This window comes from Pleurodeles waltl, chromosome 4_1 (assembly GCF_031143425.1).
Source record: "Pleurodeles waltl isolate 20211129_DDA chromosome 4_1, aPleWal1.hap1.20221129, whole genome shotgun sequence".
Taxonomy (NCBI): Eukaryota; Metazoa; Chordata; class Amphibia; order Caudata; family Salamandridae; genus Pleurodeles; species Pleurodeles waltl.
The window spans coordinates 459,548,303-459,565,318 of record NC_090442.1 but is presented as its reverse complement, the minus strand read 5'-3'; the positions used below and the strand labels follow the sequence as shown (position 1 = coordinate 459,565,318).

At 42.4% G+C, this 17,016-nt stretch overlaps 1 protein-coding gene across 6 annotated transcripts in view; it reads right to left on the bottom strand.

Moving 5' to 3' along the window:
* Positions 1-17,016, bottom strand: part of FAM107B (family with sequence similarity 107 member B) — a 183,071-nt gene that overhangs the window by 14,773 nt on the left and 151,282 nt on the right. For 3 of the 6 annotated variants that reach the window (XM_069228729.1, XM_069228730.1, XM_069228727.1), the window contains exon 4: positions 12,740-12,880. The exons of the other annotated variants lie outside the window; for them this stretch is intronic. In XM_069228729.1, the coding sequence (XP_069084830.1) occupies positions 12,755-12,880 (126 nt within the window). In that variant the 3' untranslated portion in view covers positions 12,740-12,754. Of the gene's footprint in view, positions 1-12,739; positions 12,881-17,016 lie in introns of those variants that run through there. 6 annotated transcript variants of the gene reach the window in all.

The following is a 17,016-nucleotide window of genomic DNA, read 5'->3' as shown; positions in this document are numbered from 1 at the left end:
TCGTATCTCTGGGGGTGGAAAGTTTAAGCCTGTCAGAAAACAGCATATCTTTCTGCACAATTTGGGGGTGGAAGGTACAAAAACGTATAAAACTTGACAGAAACACTAGAATAAGAGGAGGAGGATGATAGTGATTCGCATTTAGATGTTTACCAAGTTATTTTTAATAGGTTGCAAGAACATTTCGTCAGGAAGATAAATATGGTGTTAGAAAGACACTCATTTTTGGGGAGAGTAAAAGGGAAAAATCAGAAGGTAACCTCATACATTTCTGCCTTGCGAGGACTTTAGAATACATGCAAGTTTGGTGCACTCACTGATTCTCTGATGTGTGATCAGCTGGTGAGACGCACAAATAATACGAGGGTGCGGGAGAAGCTATTAACTAAAAATCCAGAACTGAAACAGACATTGATATAGGCATAGAACATGCAACAAACTGCATGAAATAGATGAGAAGCAGTACAAAAGCTAATTTGAAGGTTAATGTAATAAACAAACAGGAAAATGTCAAAAGTAAGAAACAAGGGAGAAACACAGCTCATACAGATAAAAGTAAGTGTTATAAATGTGTTAGTGTTACCCATATGGCTAATAATGTTATATGTCAGCTGAGGAGTGTTGTCGAAAATTTAGGGGAAAAAAGGGCATTTCTCTAGAGTATGCAGAGCAATGAGTGTTAAACAGATTCAATAGATTGAATCTATTCCCCAGGAAGACAGGAACCTGGTTTTCCAACTTTAAAATGGAGAAGTTAAAGTCAAGTTCCTTTCTTGTGATATTAATATTGATGACAAAGGTGTTACAATATATGCTGAATCTTGTTCCCCATATACACTACTTAAAAAAGGTATATTTGACACACTATTTCCTGACAGGCAGAAGGAATTGGAAAACCCTGAAAATTCAACGGGGAAGGTATAATGGAGATCCCATTCCCCTGCTAGGGATAAACAGTTGGATATGTTTATGTAACAAAGAACAGTTCGAACCTCTTGGGGTGACGTCACCAAAAGGAATTGGGAATTGGGAATTAAATTAGCTCCCAATGGTGCACAGCCTGTCCTTTTGGTGGACTCTTCCTTTTGTGGCAAGGGAATCTGTGAGGAGTTTCCTGATGTTTTCACAATCAAATTGGGATTGTTAAAAGACTACTAGCATCATATCAACTTAAATGCCCACTCTAAACCTACAAAACACATGTGGACCCATTCCCCACTTGCTACACAAAGCTCTCAAGGAAGACTTGGATGGACTGTTGGAGTTAGGAGTAAAAGAACCTCCTGAGAGTTCACAACGGTTAGCTTCAGTAGTGACTGTCACTAAATATTCAGGAAAAGAGATAAGGTTATGTGTGATCTCAGAGATTTGAACACAAATATTTGGGCGGACAGACCCCCACTTCCTTGCAAAAATGAGATTACGCTGATCAAAGATTTTAGTGTCCTACAATATCTTGTCGGCTTATCACCAAGTGGAGCTGCACCGCTCTTCTACACACCTCTCTTCGTTTGAGACCCCTCTGAAAGTGTTCTTATATATACGCATACCGTTTGGGCTAGCCTCAGCGGCAGCAGCCTTTCACAGAATTATGCAACGTGTGTGTGGGAGTACGGGGGGGACATGTTGTGCTGCCAGGATGATATCCTGATTTATGGAACAAACAAGGAGGAACACAAGAAGACCTAAAGAGAAGATCTAGTGAGACTCAGAAAAACAGGACTTACTATCAAGAGAGAAATGCCATATAGGAATAGGTTCAGTAGAGTATTTGAGGCACAATATCTTTAAAGATGGTGTTAAACAAAAGTTACACTTAGTGTAAGCAATAGAAAAGTCTGTAGCCCCTAGTAACAAGTAAGAGCTGAAATCCTTCATGGGACTAGCAGAATATTTTTGCTACGTTTGCTATGGATCCTTACCTAGGTAGATTTGACACCAAAAAGCCCACAGTACTGTCCACCAATGCTAGCAATAAGGGACTTGGAGCCAGCCTCATCCGGATAAACAATGGCATTAAAGAAATTGTAGAATTTGCCTTCCGTGCCCAAAAAAAGAGCGGAAAGACATTAATTTGTAGTGGAAAAAGAGGCTCTAGTTTGCTATTGGGCTGTACGGCATTTCAGATTTTTCCTTTGGAGAATTCCTTTCACTATTAAAACTGACCCTAAACCTCTAGTGCAGTGCATGCTTTACCACAAAGGGGTCAGAAAGGACCAAGCCTCGCATTTCAGACTGGGCATTAGGATTACAGTGTTACAATGTCACAATTCAATATGTATCTGGTCCACAGAATGTGGTTGATGACTACCTGTCACAGGCACCCTTAGACACAGTTCCACCAGAAGAATCCCAAAAGAAAGAAGTAGTGTTGGAAATAAATAGCTTATGGGTGAAGAAAAGGGACTGTACAGAAAAATGGAGGACGATAAAGAAATCGAAGGTCTTATTAAACAAATACAAAAAGGATGGCCACAAAGGCACCAGGAGCTTCCTAGTGAAATAGTTAAGTATTGGGGCGTTAGGTGGAGCTAAGTATCATTAACTCAGTGGTGTGTCATGGGAACAAGATCATTCCACCTGAAGGAATGAGACAAAAGATTGTTAATCTAGCCCATAAGGGCCATTTAGGCAGAAGCCTCATGAAGAGTAATGTACATTCTGAGTATTGGTGACCAGGCATGGATGCTATGGTGGAGGAAATAGTGAAGCATTGTTTGAGTTGTAGTAACAGTGATAAACTATCCAATTAAGGAAGCCTATGTTGTATCCAGTGAGTATACCCGACGAGCTTTGGATCAAAGTTGCTCTTGATATTATTGGTCCACTAAATCTCAGAACATTGGATGAAAAATGTAATATCATTCTTGCTGATTACCACTGACGTTGTGTAAGTGCCAAATGTGTACATCAAATGAATATGGCAAATTTTATCACCTTTTTAAGAGACTTAGTTTTTTTTTTAGAGAGAGAGGGTACCCCAGAGGTAATAATTCCGAAAGGGTTGCTGGGATGAATGGTCAAATAAACATCAAGACCGCTCATTACTGCCCTCGTGCAAATGGGTTAATGGAACGGATAAATAAGATGATAAAGAGTCTGCAACAAGCTGAGATGTTGAAGGTGCCTGCTAACAAAGTTATACAAGAAACCCTATGAATGTATTGTACAACACCCAATAGTGAAACAGGAGTATCTCCTTTAGCTTACCTCAAGGGAAGTGTTCCTCGCACTAAAATCACAGCTTCATGGATAAATAAAGCCGGATCTGTGGTGGTGAACAGGTCTGACACTGCAGAGAAGATTTCTAAAAGCCAAGTTCAAGGATAGGTACAACAGAGTGAAGGGTGTGAAGAAATCATCCTTCAGAAAAGGAGACTGAGTTCGAGTTGAACTACAAAAGGGACAGAGAGTGGATGGTAGTAGATTCTCTTCACCTGTCAAGACTGACCAAGTTTGGAGAATAGTCAAATGTTGGGTATGGATAGAATTGTAAACTGTGATCCCCAAAACCACTCACTGAGAGAACCTATTCCAAACCTGGTGGAAGAGGGTGAAAAGTGTGAGAACACAGTTCGACAATGTGTAACCCCTGGGTGGCAAAAGGGTTTTGTGATGGGGTGATTTTTACAGACTTTAGGATACAGTTTACGTACTTTGGAATGTTGCTTTTCAAGCAGTATATTGTGAAGTTTTGGTTCCTCTCCTTTAGACTTTCATCATTAAGCCAGTAGATGTGTTGTAACCTGGTAAGTCTACTCTAGGTTCTACCCTCTCAGCTTCTTTTCCTTTCCCTTCTTCCACTCCCCCTTATTCTCTGTGGTACTGGTTTTCCCCTATGCCACAACTATCAGATGTCAACATTCTATTCTGACTGGATTCCTGTGATGGCGGAATAAAAATACTTTGTAATGAGCTGTGTGGAGGCCTTTCTTATGTCTACTTGAAGACCATGAATACAATATCAAAACTTTGAGAACTTTGTAAAACTTTTGTTACACTGAGTTTGGCAACTCGGACCCTAGTTGGGTGACCAAATCCACATAATGAAGGTCTAGGAGTCTGGTAAACTCAGGACAGTTACCTGGTCACCAGAACATCTTGGAAGCAAGTTCCAAACTTTACAGGGCAACCGCCATTGACTTTTATGGAGTGATCTTGACTTTGAGCGATGCTCAATGGAAGTTCCAGATTCGCTGTGGTCCACGGGGGTAAAGTCCAGTCGAGTCCCCCATCCACAGGAGAGTAGGAGGTGACTCCGGCCACAGATCTTAGGGTCCAACGAAGCCCTCTATGCAGGGGTCAAAGGGCTGCCAATGCAGACCTTTCGTTAGTGCAGCACAGCAGTTCCCGGTGTAAACATTTGTTGGGGAGTAGTGTCCTAGTAGTCCAACGAATCCAGTCTTGGGAGAGCGCTCACAGAACCAGCTTACTTGGGTGCAGGCTTTGGCAATCTCCAATTCCTTTGCCCAGCGACTGGTAGCAGTGAAACTTCCACGGGGGCTACCACTTCGTCGATTTGGGCTCTTTTTGCCAATGTGTCCCAGAAGCGGGTTCCAGGGGACCATCCACCTGATCCTTGGAGCCTCTGCAGTGGATTGAGGCCCGGGAATCAACTTTTCTCCGGGCCAGGCACGCAGAAAAAGGTCTAAACTCCATTAGCCCATAGTGCACCAGGTGCAGGTGATCCGGCTCTGCAGACTCTTTGTGCACTTCAAAAGGGTGTAGTCTGGTCTTTTTTTTGTCCATGGACCAAATCCAGTGAGTGTAAACTTCCTGGGTGCCTGGGGTACCTATTATATCTCAGTAAAGTGCGCAGAGGGGACAACACGGTTACTAGCCACTGGGCTAGTAGATCCCCTCCTACCTGAAGGCACAGTTCCAGTGATGTGTTGCATCTGACTATCCCAGAGTGCACTTTGCAAGCCACAACCAACATGGCTGACGTGTAGTGTGTGGACCTCCATAGCCCACTCATGGGAGGGAGGGGGTTGAGGTGGCTAACAGGAGCAGCAAGCCCATCTAAAACTATTTCTAAAACTAGTTTACCCTCCTTTGACCCTGGCTCTACACTGTCTAGGGGAAACAAAGCTTCCTGTGCAGGAATACTGTCACAGCGGCCCTTCAAATTCGGCATCACCCTCTGAAGCTTGCCTTTCAAGCTAACACCTTTTGCAGCCCAGCCTGTAGGTGGGGTGGTCACACCTCCAGTGTGGCAACAGCCTTTGTTCTCAGTCTGGGGATTGTTCACACGTTACCCCCTAGGCCGGCAGAAACATGTCTCAGTCCCCGTGAAGACACTGGACTAGCTGGGTAAAAGTATAGCAAGTTTCGCAAAGTGGGCAGTATTAAAGTGGACATAAATGTCAACTGCACCACTGAGTCACAATTGATGTCCCCTTTAATTTGATACCTTACATGAGAGGGTTAATTAGCCTCTGTCAGACGTATTGGAGTGCCAACCGTTAACTCAGCAATTACCTTATAAGGCTACCTAACTGTCCTTAGCAACCACCAACAATTTAGGGCTTTGCTGTATAGACATATCAACAATATATGTCTATCTTAACAATATACAGCTCCTTTCCATAAGCTAAATATACATCCCTTAGAGGAGACTTACATATATAGTTAAAGGACTTAAGGGGACTTTGTCATTAGTGGTAATGGCAAAGTCGGTGTTCAGTGCATGCATAGTCTCTTCACTCTGCAATGGAAGCTGCAAGTAGTGTTTTCACTTAGTCACACAGAGTGGCACAACCAGTATTGAAGCTCTTGTGTGGACAGCCAGCCTTACATGCCCATGGTATCTGGGTACCATATAGTAGGGACTTATAAGTGAGTCAGCACATGCCCAGTTGGGGTATCCAATTCAACATATATTTTAGACACAGGAAAGAACACTACACTGTCATCGAGGTCGGGAGGGCAGTTCACTCTCGGAGTTGAAAACCAGCAGCTAATAGTCCAAAAAGGGACATAAATTTGGGGTGAAACCTGCAAAAAAACCTGTTTTCTTACACACAGTTAATGGAATGGAATGGAGGTATAGACGGTATGTTCAGTGACACAACATACCGTCTTGTCTTCTACCATACTGTTAACTGCGTCAGAAATATGAGAGCAGTACTTTTAGCTTTGTTCGCCATCACCCTATGATTTATTTGATTAGTTATCAGTAGCTTACAACGTATATTAAAACGCCCTGGAAAGGACAGGAGGCATTTCTTAAAACAGGGGGCGGTGTGAGAGTTATAACTATGCATTTGTTATAAATATTGTATATTATTTAGCAAGACTTTAAGTATCACCATTTACAGTTAGTATACCTTCCATTCAATTATTTTGGAAGATAGCAAGTAGGGCCCTGAAGTTTGCATGGTTCAAACACTACTCAATAGTAAAGCGATTTTCTGCTACATTCCGATTCATTATAAAATCCACTGTTTAGCTAACCTCGAGGCCCATCTCAAAAATGAGTGTGAGGGACTTTCTATTGCAACATTCACACCTTGTGCATCATTGAAAGTGTGCATTCTTTTGTCCGTTTGACAGTGTGTACTTGCGTGATCTTGTTGTATGTCTGTATGCATGTGGGCGATATTTATGGTTGTGAGGATCTCTGACTTTGCAGGGTATATGAAAAGATGGCTATATATATGTGTGGAGAATTTGTGTGCAGGCATCTGCTTTGGTTGTGACCTGCATGTGAATGTTTTCATATGTTCATCATTGTGAAGCTTTTTTATGTGGATGACAGTATCTAGGTGTGTGGATTTTGAGGTGTGTGCATTTTGCTGTATGGATAAATGTGCGGGGGAGGGTAAAGTATAAGTGTGAAGGTTTTCTGCGATGAAAACGTGTACGTTGATGGAATTGTGCTTTTTCAGCTGAATAAGTAGCTGATTTCAATGTGTCTCTCTGTGTTTAGGGTCTTCATTTATACTCCAACGCCATGTGCGCATATTATACCAACATAAAAACACACACAGAATTGCTATGGGTCTTCTGTTTTATACTTTTAAAGCCACAGAAACCCTATCTCTGAGCCTTGTCACCTTTCGTTTAAGTACTGCTTTCCTAATCTTCGGCTTCTGCTTGACAAGATTACTGCTCCTTAGGATCTTTCTGCAGAGCCCCTATACCTTCTGGGAATTATGGCAACATCAGTAATGGATGAACAAAGAAAATTGAGTCACTTTTAGTTCAATAGTGCTGTGAAGTGTTATAGAAATGGAAGGAAATATGGGGATCCGTCCTAATTATTCTACACATTGTTTTTTAGGTCTTCAGACAGTTTTAGCTTTCTATTGTCCAAATTATGTCTACAGTTCTAGAAACAAAGAGTGTGATTTAGATTAGCCCCTTGTTCATAAATGAATGATTCTCTTGTCTGCGTTCCCTACCAGGCCACTTGCCTTTTTCCCATTTTACGCCACGCCACGTGTGCACGACATTATTTTCTTTTTTTTACCATTTCAAGATAGCAGTTTGCCATGTTGGAGGAGGGCACATTAAAAATAAAGTAAAAAAGGGCTGCAGCACCTTTGTGTGCACAGCGGCCATCTTGTAGTTATTTTTCTTACAGAGAAAGAAAAATCAGTCAACAATGGCCATCATGCCTACACACAAATATGTGGAGGCCATGCTTAAATGATTCTATTTCTTTACGAAAAATCATTACACGGTCGACACCAGACAAACTATCTAGGGAATAAAAGCGCTGGCAAAGCCAATAGGTTTCATGGGTGATACGTACTGGCTAGTCCAAATAATTTTTAACATGCCACGAACTGAAGCCACAAGACGGGGTTCCAAGTCTAACTAGTATTCTTGATAAACAAGTTACTTACCTTTGGTTGAGGCCCTGTCTAGAAACAGGTTCTTCACCTTTTGAATGTTTTCCCAGGTGTCAAAACTGAATCCGGAAACTTTTCATCAGTACCTCTGCATGCTGGTAGGGAGCACTGTGAAGATCTGTAAAGATGGATGCTGTTCCACTCAAGAAATGACACGCTGGGTCTATATAGGCGCCACTCCGGCGCGCTGACATCATATGGTTTTGAGGGTCCGTGCCCCCCCCACAACACTTGGCCTGCAAAAGCAAACTGATGTAATCAGCTTACACCGTCCTAGACCTGGAATCCTATTAAAAGTCAGAGTCCACTCACAGAACGGGGAGGATGGGAGGTTCGCTGAGAAATCTGCAACTAGATAGAGTCTATCAAAAAAAGCATTACCGAAAGTAACTAAATTGTTCTTTTGATAGAGACTTCTACCTACAGACTCCTCACATTTTGAATATATACCAAAGCACTATTTACTAGGACGAGGGTCTGTGAATAGATTCAAACCAAAAAGTCTTGCAAGATCAAGCAGGCAAAATGCCCCTTTCTGATTGTCTAATGTCAGACGTATGTGCCTGGCAGATGTCCGGGACAGGGATTCCGTGTACAAATGCACTAGAAGCAGCTTTGGCCTTAGTAGAATGAGTATGCAGTTCCTCTAGAGGCGAAAAAAAGGCAAGGCTGTACAGGAATAGCAGATCGTAATGCAGAGCATGATCCAGAGGGAGATGGTTCTCTTTTGCGCAGGTTTACCTTTTCTTGCTCCAAAGAACCCCATAAAGAGCTCATCATCCATCCAGTGTTTGGTACGATCTATGTGAAACCTCAGAGCTCTTTTTGGGGTACAAGGGATGGAGTCCTTGCTCTTTCTCCTTAGATGGGTGAGGCGGAGCATAGAACGTCGGCAAGATGGTAGTTTGCCTGACATGAAACGGCACCACAACTTTAGGCAAGAAAGATGCCTGTGTTCGTAAAATCAGTTTTTTGGGAAGAAAAAGGTGTATGGCAGGTTGACACAGAGCCTGAAACCCACTCACTCACCAAGGTGATGGCAAAGAGGAACACCGTCTTGAGAGTGAGAAGCCAAAAGGGGCATCTGTGAAGTAGCTCAAAAAGAGTGCACATTAGAAATGTAATAATCAAGTTAAGGTCCCACTATGGCATGACTAAAGGAGAGGGCAGAAAGGTTTGTTGTAAACCTATCAAAAAAAGCATAAACAATAAGGGCTCATCTGGCAATGGTAAAAAGCCCTTTGACCATACTTATAGTAAAGCCTTGCCGGGCTAGGGCGAACACATACAACAAAACATTAGACAGCTTTACTTGTATGGAGGTCTGTTTACCATGAATCGCACCACACCACAAATATGTCCCAATAATCGGTGTATACAGTTTTTGTTGAGGGGCGCTTAGCTGCCAAGAAGACATCTAAGCGCCTCTGGAGAAAGGTCAAAGGTCTTCAGCTCTCACTGCTCAATCTACACGCGCTAAGGTGGAGACTCTGAGGGCTCGAGTACAGAACACTGCCCTGTTGATGCGACTGCAGATGCTCCTGGAGGGACAAACCGATCGAAGGACAAATGTTCATGCCCATTAGTTCTGGATACCAAACTCTCCGTGTTCCACTCTGATCTTCTTGAGAACTCAAGGAAGGAGTGGTACTGGCGGAAAGACATACGCAAGTCTTGAGCTATGCTCTCCTCGAGGCAGAATATGTCTTCTAGTGAGAGATGCCTTGGAAACTCCAATGCGCAGAAGTGCTGATATTGAGCATTCTCGGTGGTAGCAAACAGACCGAGCACAGGTCCTCCCCATTCATGGATTAGAGCTTTGGCCATCTCCGGATGTAACTGCCATTTGAAATCTACTAGTCAGTAACGGCTAAGTCAGCCTTGGCATTCCACAATCCTGCCAGGTGGTTCCCCACCAGGAAAATTCCTTGGTAATCCACCCATTTTCAGAAGTGCATGCCCTCCTGGCACCAGGTCTATACCCCACCCTGCCCTCTTTGTTGCAGTACTTCATGGAGGTGGTGTTGTCTGTGAGCACCTGAACCAGCATCTTACTCATAGGTGTATTTGATCAGCAGGTGGCCATTAGTTCAATAGCCTTGGAGTCAACCTCACTGAAACCCACAACCGAGGGTGAAAGATCAGGATCACAGCCTGAATGTCCTGGATTCTGTCCTGGACTCTTTCCTGGAGGAAAGGCACGAAACCGAACTGTGGCCAGAATGGCACCAATGAAGGGGAGAATCTGACAAAGAGTCAGGTGTGACTTCAGCACATTGACAGTGAACCCAAAGCATGACCTGAGGTTCACCGCAGTCTTGAGGTGGTTGTCGACTGCCTGGGGTGAGCTCACCTTCAACCAAGGGGTGCTGGTTAGATCAAAGAGGAGCACAGCAAACTGAAAATGCTCCTGTCCCACCACAAGCTGCAAGTACATACGATGGGCCTGCAATCAAGGATATATGGAAATAGGTGTTCTGCAGGTCAAATACCACCATCCAGTCTACATGGTCAAGCGCAGACAAGACTTAGGTCAATGTGAGTGTTTTTAATTTGTCCTGGCAGAGAAAGAAATTGAGAGGATGCACGAATAGAATAGGACAAAGGCTTTCATCCTTCTTGGGCACCAGAGAGTAGTAGGAATAGCAACCACATTCTTCTTCTGGTGCAGGTATCCTCTCAATAACCCCACTGGCCAAAAGGGCTTGTACTTTGTGCCCCAAAAAGAAAAGATGGTCCTCTGTCAGTCATGGCTAGTATGGTGGAAGGTGTGGCAGAGAACAACAGAAAGGAAAATCATATCATTTGAGAGCATCTGCTAGACTCACCTGTCTGAAGTTATGGCTTAACAACCCGGTAAAAATCACTGGATCTTGCCTTCCACCAGGTAGCTGTGCTCGAATAAGAGCTCACCAAAAAGGTTTTGCAGGTGGGGCAGTAGGGGTGGCAGTAGGCTGTGCGGCCTGTTGTCCTTGACTGTCGGTGAGACGGTGGGCACCATGGTATCTACCGCAAAACTGCTGGGTTCCTTGCAGAGGCTGGACAGGCTGGCAGTATGGCACAGCTCTATCAAAGCCACAAACGAAACATTAGGGTTGGTGCTGCTGATGAGATGGAGCAGGTAATACCTGAGAGCCCTCCTATTTTTGAATCGCTCTAAAGCAAAATCAGCCTTGTCCTCAAACAGACGAGCCCTATAAAAAAAAAGCATGTCCATAAGGGAGGACTGGCCATCGCCCAAGAACCAGGTTGATCACAGCATCCCATGGTGGCAACTGACAACACTGGTGCCAATGGTTTGCCTGATGGGAATGGTGATGCCCAAGCTACAAAAAATTGCGAACTTGGGTGAATCAAAACCATCTTGAATGACCTGGGCAACGACAGGTCAGAGACCTTCAGGGATACCGGGCGGACTTCAGTCACCAAGTCCCAAAAGGCATGGGAAAAGCATCCCAGGAGGGAGCTGGTATTAACTGAAGGTTTAGCCCAGGTACACAATACGGTATTTCTTACTGTGTCATTGAATGGCAGAAGGGGCTAAGAAGGCGCTTGCCCCGGTTGGAGGACTTCCGTCAGCACATTAGTTGTAACTTCCAAGATGGGGACCTGGAGACTGAGGACTTTGCCCGTCCTACAGATCACCATGGTGTAGGAGACTGATTCTTCGGTGGATGGACCAGGCGATGAAAGAGGACCTGTTTTAAGGACAGTGGTCTCCGACCTCAATCAACATTCATAGCTGTGCTACCTTCGGCAACTCCATTGATATTTTTTTTACAAAACAGTCACAAAAGATTTGTACCATTTGGAGGATAAATATAGCCATGAGAACCACAATATATATACTAACCTCACCAATGAGGAATTTAAGGCTCTTAAGGAATTAATTGACAATAAGGACATAGTCATCAGAGAATCTGACAAAGGGGTTAATGTGGTTATAATGAATCGCAGTGATTACATTAATGAGACAGACAGACAACTTAAGGATGGTCAAGCTTATGCTAGACTTAGTGGTAACCCTCTAATTTTCATCACTAAAATGATCAAGGACAAACTGACCTACTGGAGAGATACTTGCATTATTACTGATTCAGAGTTCAAATACATGCTCAATATGACTTCACGTGCACCATGCATATACATTTTACCTAAAGTACACAAACCTGGTCTGTTTCCACCAGGACGACCTATCATATCTGGGATAGGCTCACCCACGGATCATATTTCAGAATTTATAGATATTTATCTCAACCCCTGGTGCAAAATGTATCTTCATATATTCGGGATACTAAACATGTACTTTGCCAACTGGAGGACATTGACTGGACACCTGAGTGTTGTTTCGCCACACTTATTGTTATCTCCTTATATACTTGCATTCCACTTGACAAGGGCATCTCAGTACTCACTGCCTCCCTCTCAGATAGAGACGCTACCCGTTTTGAGCATACCACTATGCTGATTGAATTGACTAAATTGGTCCTGGGAAATAATGTGTTTTTACACAATGATGCTTGGTATAAGCAGATTCAGGGAGTGGCTATGGGTGCTAAATTGTCTCCATCATATGCAAATTTATACATGGGTCATTTAGAGAAACATCACTTATGGACGTCCTGCCCCCATGGTCTTACTGACTACATTTTATATTGGGGGAGATTTTTTAAAGACATTATCATAATCTGGACATGTAGCATAGAACAATTTGAAACACTATATGAACCCCTTAATAATAATAATAATGACTACAAACTGTGCTTTACAGAACACAGAAATAAGAACAGTATTGAGTTTCTTGATCTTACATTATATAATGAAAACAATAAAATTATGTCTAAACTGTTTAGGAAATCTATTGCTTGTAATTAAATACTAAATGCTCTTAGTGCTCACCCATCTTCACTGATCAATGCCATTCCACTAGGTGAAATTAACAGAATACAACGTAATTGTAGTGATGGAAACGTCTTTATGCAGAAATTGGCATTGGTTGAATTACGGTTCCTGCAGAGAGGCTACTCCAAAAAAAAAAAAAAAAAAGAAAATCACATCAAAAGCCATAACTAAAATTCTTAATACCTCACGTACATCCCTTTTGACACAGGGAGCCGGTCCAAAGCCTAAGGATAGACACATCACTATGATTACTGCATTTAACCTACAAAGTCATGCAGTATATCGCATTTTCAAACGCCATTGGCATCTTTTGCTACTAGTTAAGACACTACATAAATACATTAATAAGAGACCCCAGATCATCTACAGCCGTGGTCAGACACTCAGGAATAAGTTATAACCCAGTTACATTGAGATGAACACATATAATCAATCTTCCAATTGGCTACCGCCCCAACCTTGCGTTTTTTTTTAGATGCTCGTGTTTCAATGTCTGTCAATTTGCCATTGACAAACTGGTTACGTTTTCATATAAGTCTACACACATGTATGCAATACGACAGTTTATTAATTGTAACAGTAAATTCACGGTGTACTGTATCATTTGCTTATGTGGACTTATCTATATGGGAAGTACTATTCGTCCTCTTACGAACGAATTCAAGAACAAGAGCCATTAGGAATAATCACCCTAACTATCATTTGGCTGTCCATTATAATTCAGCACATATTAAATCTGAGGTTCTAGGGATCAGATTCCATGACATCACGTGCATCACCAGTGAGGTTAGAGGGGGTAATTTGGTCGCCAAGCTTAGAAAATGTGAAGCCAAATGGATCATCAAACTTTGTGCGGTAGATCTGGGCCTTAACGTGGACAGGGAACTATATGTTTTCCTCTACTACATACTTCAATTAATTTGGTTTGTGTTGATTTGTATATATACATGCTTTTCAGAACTTCTTTTTGGAATACTATCCGACTGTGTAACAATTTTCTCATTTCTCCACTAACTCTTTATTATTCATATTGGAGGTTGTTACTATGTCATCATATTAAAGCCATTTTTTTCTCTTTTGGTACTTGTATTTAGTTATGTTACTTACAGCTCTCTGTTGCATTGTGTACAATTCTTTAGGCCATATATTTTGCTCATACTCAAGCTTTTAATTGTGGCAATATACAGGTCTGTCTCTACATGTTTATTTTTATACTTTTCCCCGCTTACCTTTCTTAAGCCTGGTTCAACATTGCTGTTACTATGTTTATCCTGTATAGCGCTTTAGGAATTGCAGATGACTTAGGTTGTTATGGTATTCACACTACGTAATTCTCTTCTTATTGGTATTACTATTGTGTTTCAATTCACTTCCCACCCTCCCCTTGGCTTTCCCTTCTTTATACACCTCAATATTATCACCAGTTAACACACATGCTTAACTATACTTTATATATGATTAGGATATTTGTTTCTCTCTTTCACCATTTTCTGCCTTTTTTCTTTATTCATGAGCTCCTTTAAGTCTCACCGACATGGCCGATATTTATATATCTTAACGCAAGCACGCTCATCTACATGTAGTACAGGGGCATGCTAATTATTTGACATAAATCAATAATTACCTTCTTTCTTTGTTTGTTTCTTTTCAGGTTACTTCCACTACACTCCGAAATGGCTGCCATTTCTGACTTCCCTCATTCTGCTCCCACACCTTCTATGTCCATGCCCATGGAGCCCTTTAAAATGGCTCATCAACATGGCCGACGTTCTCTCACTCGTCTCCACACCAGCACTTTCCTCAGCATGTACTCTGAGGTATGCTAACTTATTAACATATTATTTGTGTTTTCTCCATGGACTTTCACTTTAAGACAGACCGCTTTGTCTTCCTTAGCATATACGAGGTTAGCTAACTTAAACACATTTTCTGTTTGGTTTCTCCATTAACTTTTTCATTCTAAGACAGGCCATTTTACCTTTATGACTGCCGCTCGTATTTCATACCGCCATTACAGCAGTTTTGAGGCACAGCTTCCTGGCTTGTGCTTTCAGTTATTTTTAATGGAAACTCCACAATGTGCCTACTTTTGCCCTCCGTTTGTTTTCTACAATATTGGATTGCACCAAAAGCCATCACTTCATTTGTCGATCGGTTACTAGGTTCACTATTAATTTTGCACTCCTAGATCCTTGTGCTAATCATTTTTAAAACATTTTCCATGTACATTTAACCCTATTTTTTGCACTTTAAGATACTTGTGCTTACTAGTTATATAACACTTGCCATCTATATAAATTAATTAGTTCACATTTAGTCCCCACCAGTCCTGCATATCTTTTATAATCTTTGTATACTTTATAGATATTTTACGGTCTCAAATCTTACTTGGAATTTTGTTCCCTCACAGATTTGAGACTTATGGTCTCACATAACTGCCACTTTTCTTCTTTGTGACTACCATGTAAGAATTACTCATAACCATATTTCTGAAGCATATTCCATCTTCTTTCTACATACATTTGGTACTTTGTGTACCACGCCTTTGCTTTGAGGTATGCTTTTCTTCATTTCTCAACTATGATACACTATTACCATTTCTAGGTAACTCCCTGATGTTGGTGATGGGGTTTAATACAATATTTTATTTAGAACACTTTTCCTATGCCATCACTACTATGTTATCTCACTCAGGGTATGCGGACACTGAGTTCTTTGACTTTCTTACTTATATATTAGGTGTGTTTTTATGATCATCTCTCTCACTACTTCCCTTTCTTACTGGCATATGGGCAACTTACCACCTTTTCTCTTCAGTTGACGCATGATTCACCATTTGTACTCTCACACTCCATTTTAACATGCTATCATCCCGAACGTTCTTTGATAGGGTATTTACCACCATAACTGTTTGTATATACTTTGCCACCTTGAAAAAGTCACTTGTTGTGACGAAACACATGTTGGCTTGCTTATGCAAAGATGTTCATCCAACTGAGTACGATGGCTGTGGTTAAGGAACGTTGATCACTCAATGGACCTATGCTGATGCCTTCTAATAAAGGATCATTTCTCAACTGTTTTCAACTGAAAGACTGATTTATATATGGACTGTTTTGAGTGCGGTGGTGTATGTTACTAACTCTGTTTTAAGGAGGTATCAAGGCCACTGGCCTCCTGCAAGTCATCCTTGTTGAACTCCTCACTCAATCATAATTATTGTCTGAGTTTGTGTGAAAAGGTAGTGTAGGGTATGTGTTCTCCCAAGAGGAGGCAGCAGATGAACTGAGGGAAGTGGCTCCTCAATGTGGTGGTGGTGGTGCCTCGGCCGAGGTTGGACTGGCTCAGTCTCACAGTTGGAGTATTTCCTCATCTGCCATCAATGGATTGGGCACCAGCATCAAAGTTCCAGGTTGAAACCAGAACCAGATTCATTGTGACTGGCTCACAGGCATCAACTGGTGCAGAGGGCAAACCCAATGGTGGTGCCACAGATGATAGGTCTACCAGCCCCTTGGGGCCCGAAGGAGAGTCAGAGGGAGTCGGCAAAGATTCCAAGAGTCGGAGCATGGCCTCGTGAAACTCTTCCATCTGGTTTGGAGGGGCGGACGGCACGGGAAACTCAGGTTGTGCCCGAACCAGTTGAAAGATCGGTTCCGAAGTCGAATAACTCCGGGAGTGAAACAGAGAGCCATGGTGCCACTCGGATGAACAAGAGCACCAAGAGGGGGGGCAAGTCTCACTTTGATTTATTATGTTTCTTTGATTTGCTGGACAATTTTGATTTCGACAAACACCGACCTCTGAAATAGCTCAATCGACTCCTGGATTGAGAACGGGGACAACCTTTCGACTTGGAACGATCTTGTGGCGAAGCCTTCTTGTGTTCATCAATGCGCAGTCACTGCAGGCCCAAGAGCCTTGATTCGACCCAAGGCACACCTGATGGGGATCTGTCAGAGACATTTGTTTGTGGGAGCCCCTACAAAGTTTAAAACATGTTGTTTTGGTGGGGACATTTCCTTGCACACTGGAATATTTAAACAAAGTTTCTGAGGAAAATGTCTCAGATAGACGAGTGAGAGCTCCAGATCCGCATCACGGAAAGAAAAGAACTGATGTCAACATGGAGGAGTGGCATCTATCTAGGCCCTGCATGTCATTTCTGGAGCACAACGGCGTTGGTGAAAGTTGCACAGCGCTACATACTGGTGCTCAGAGGTACTGCTGAGAAGTTTCCAGAACCAGTCTGCCT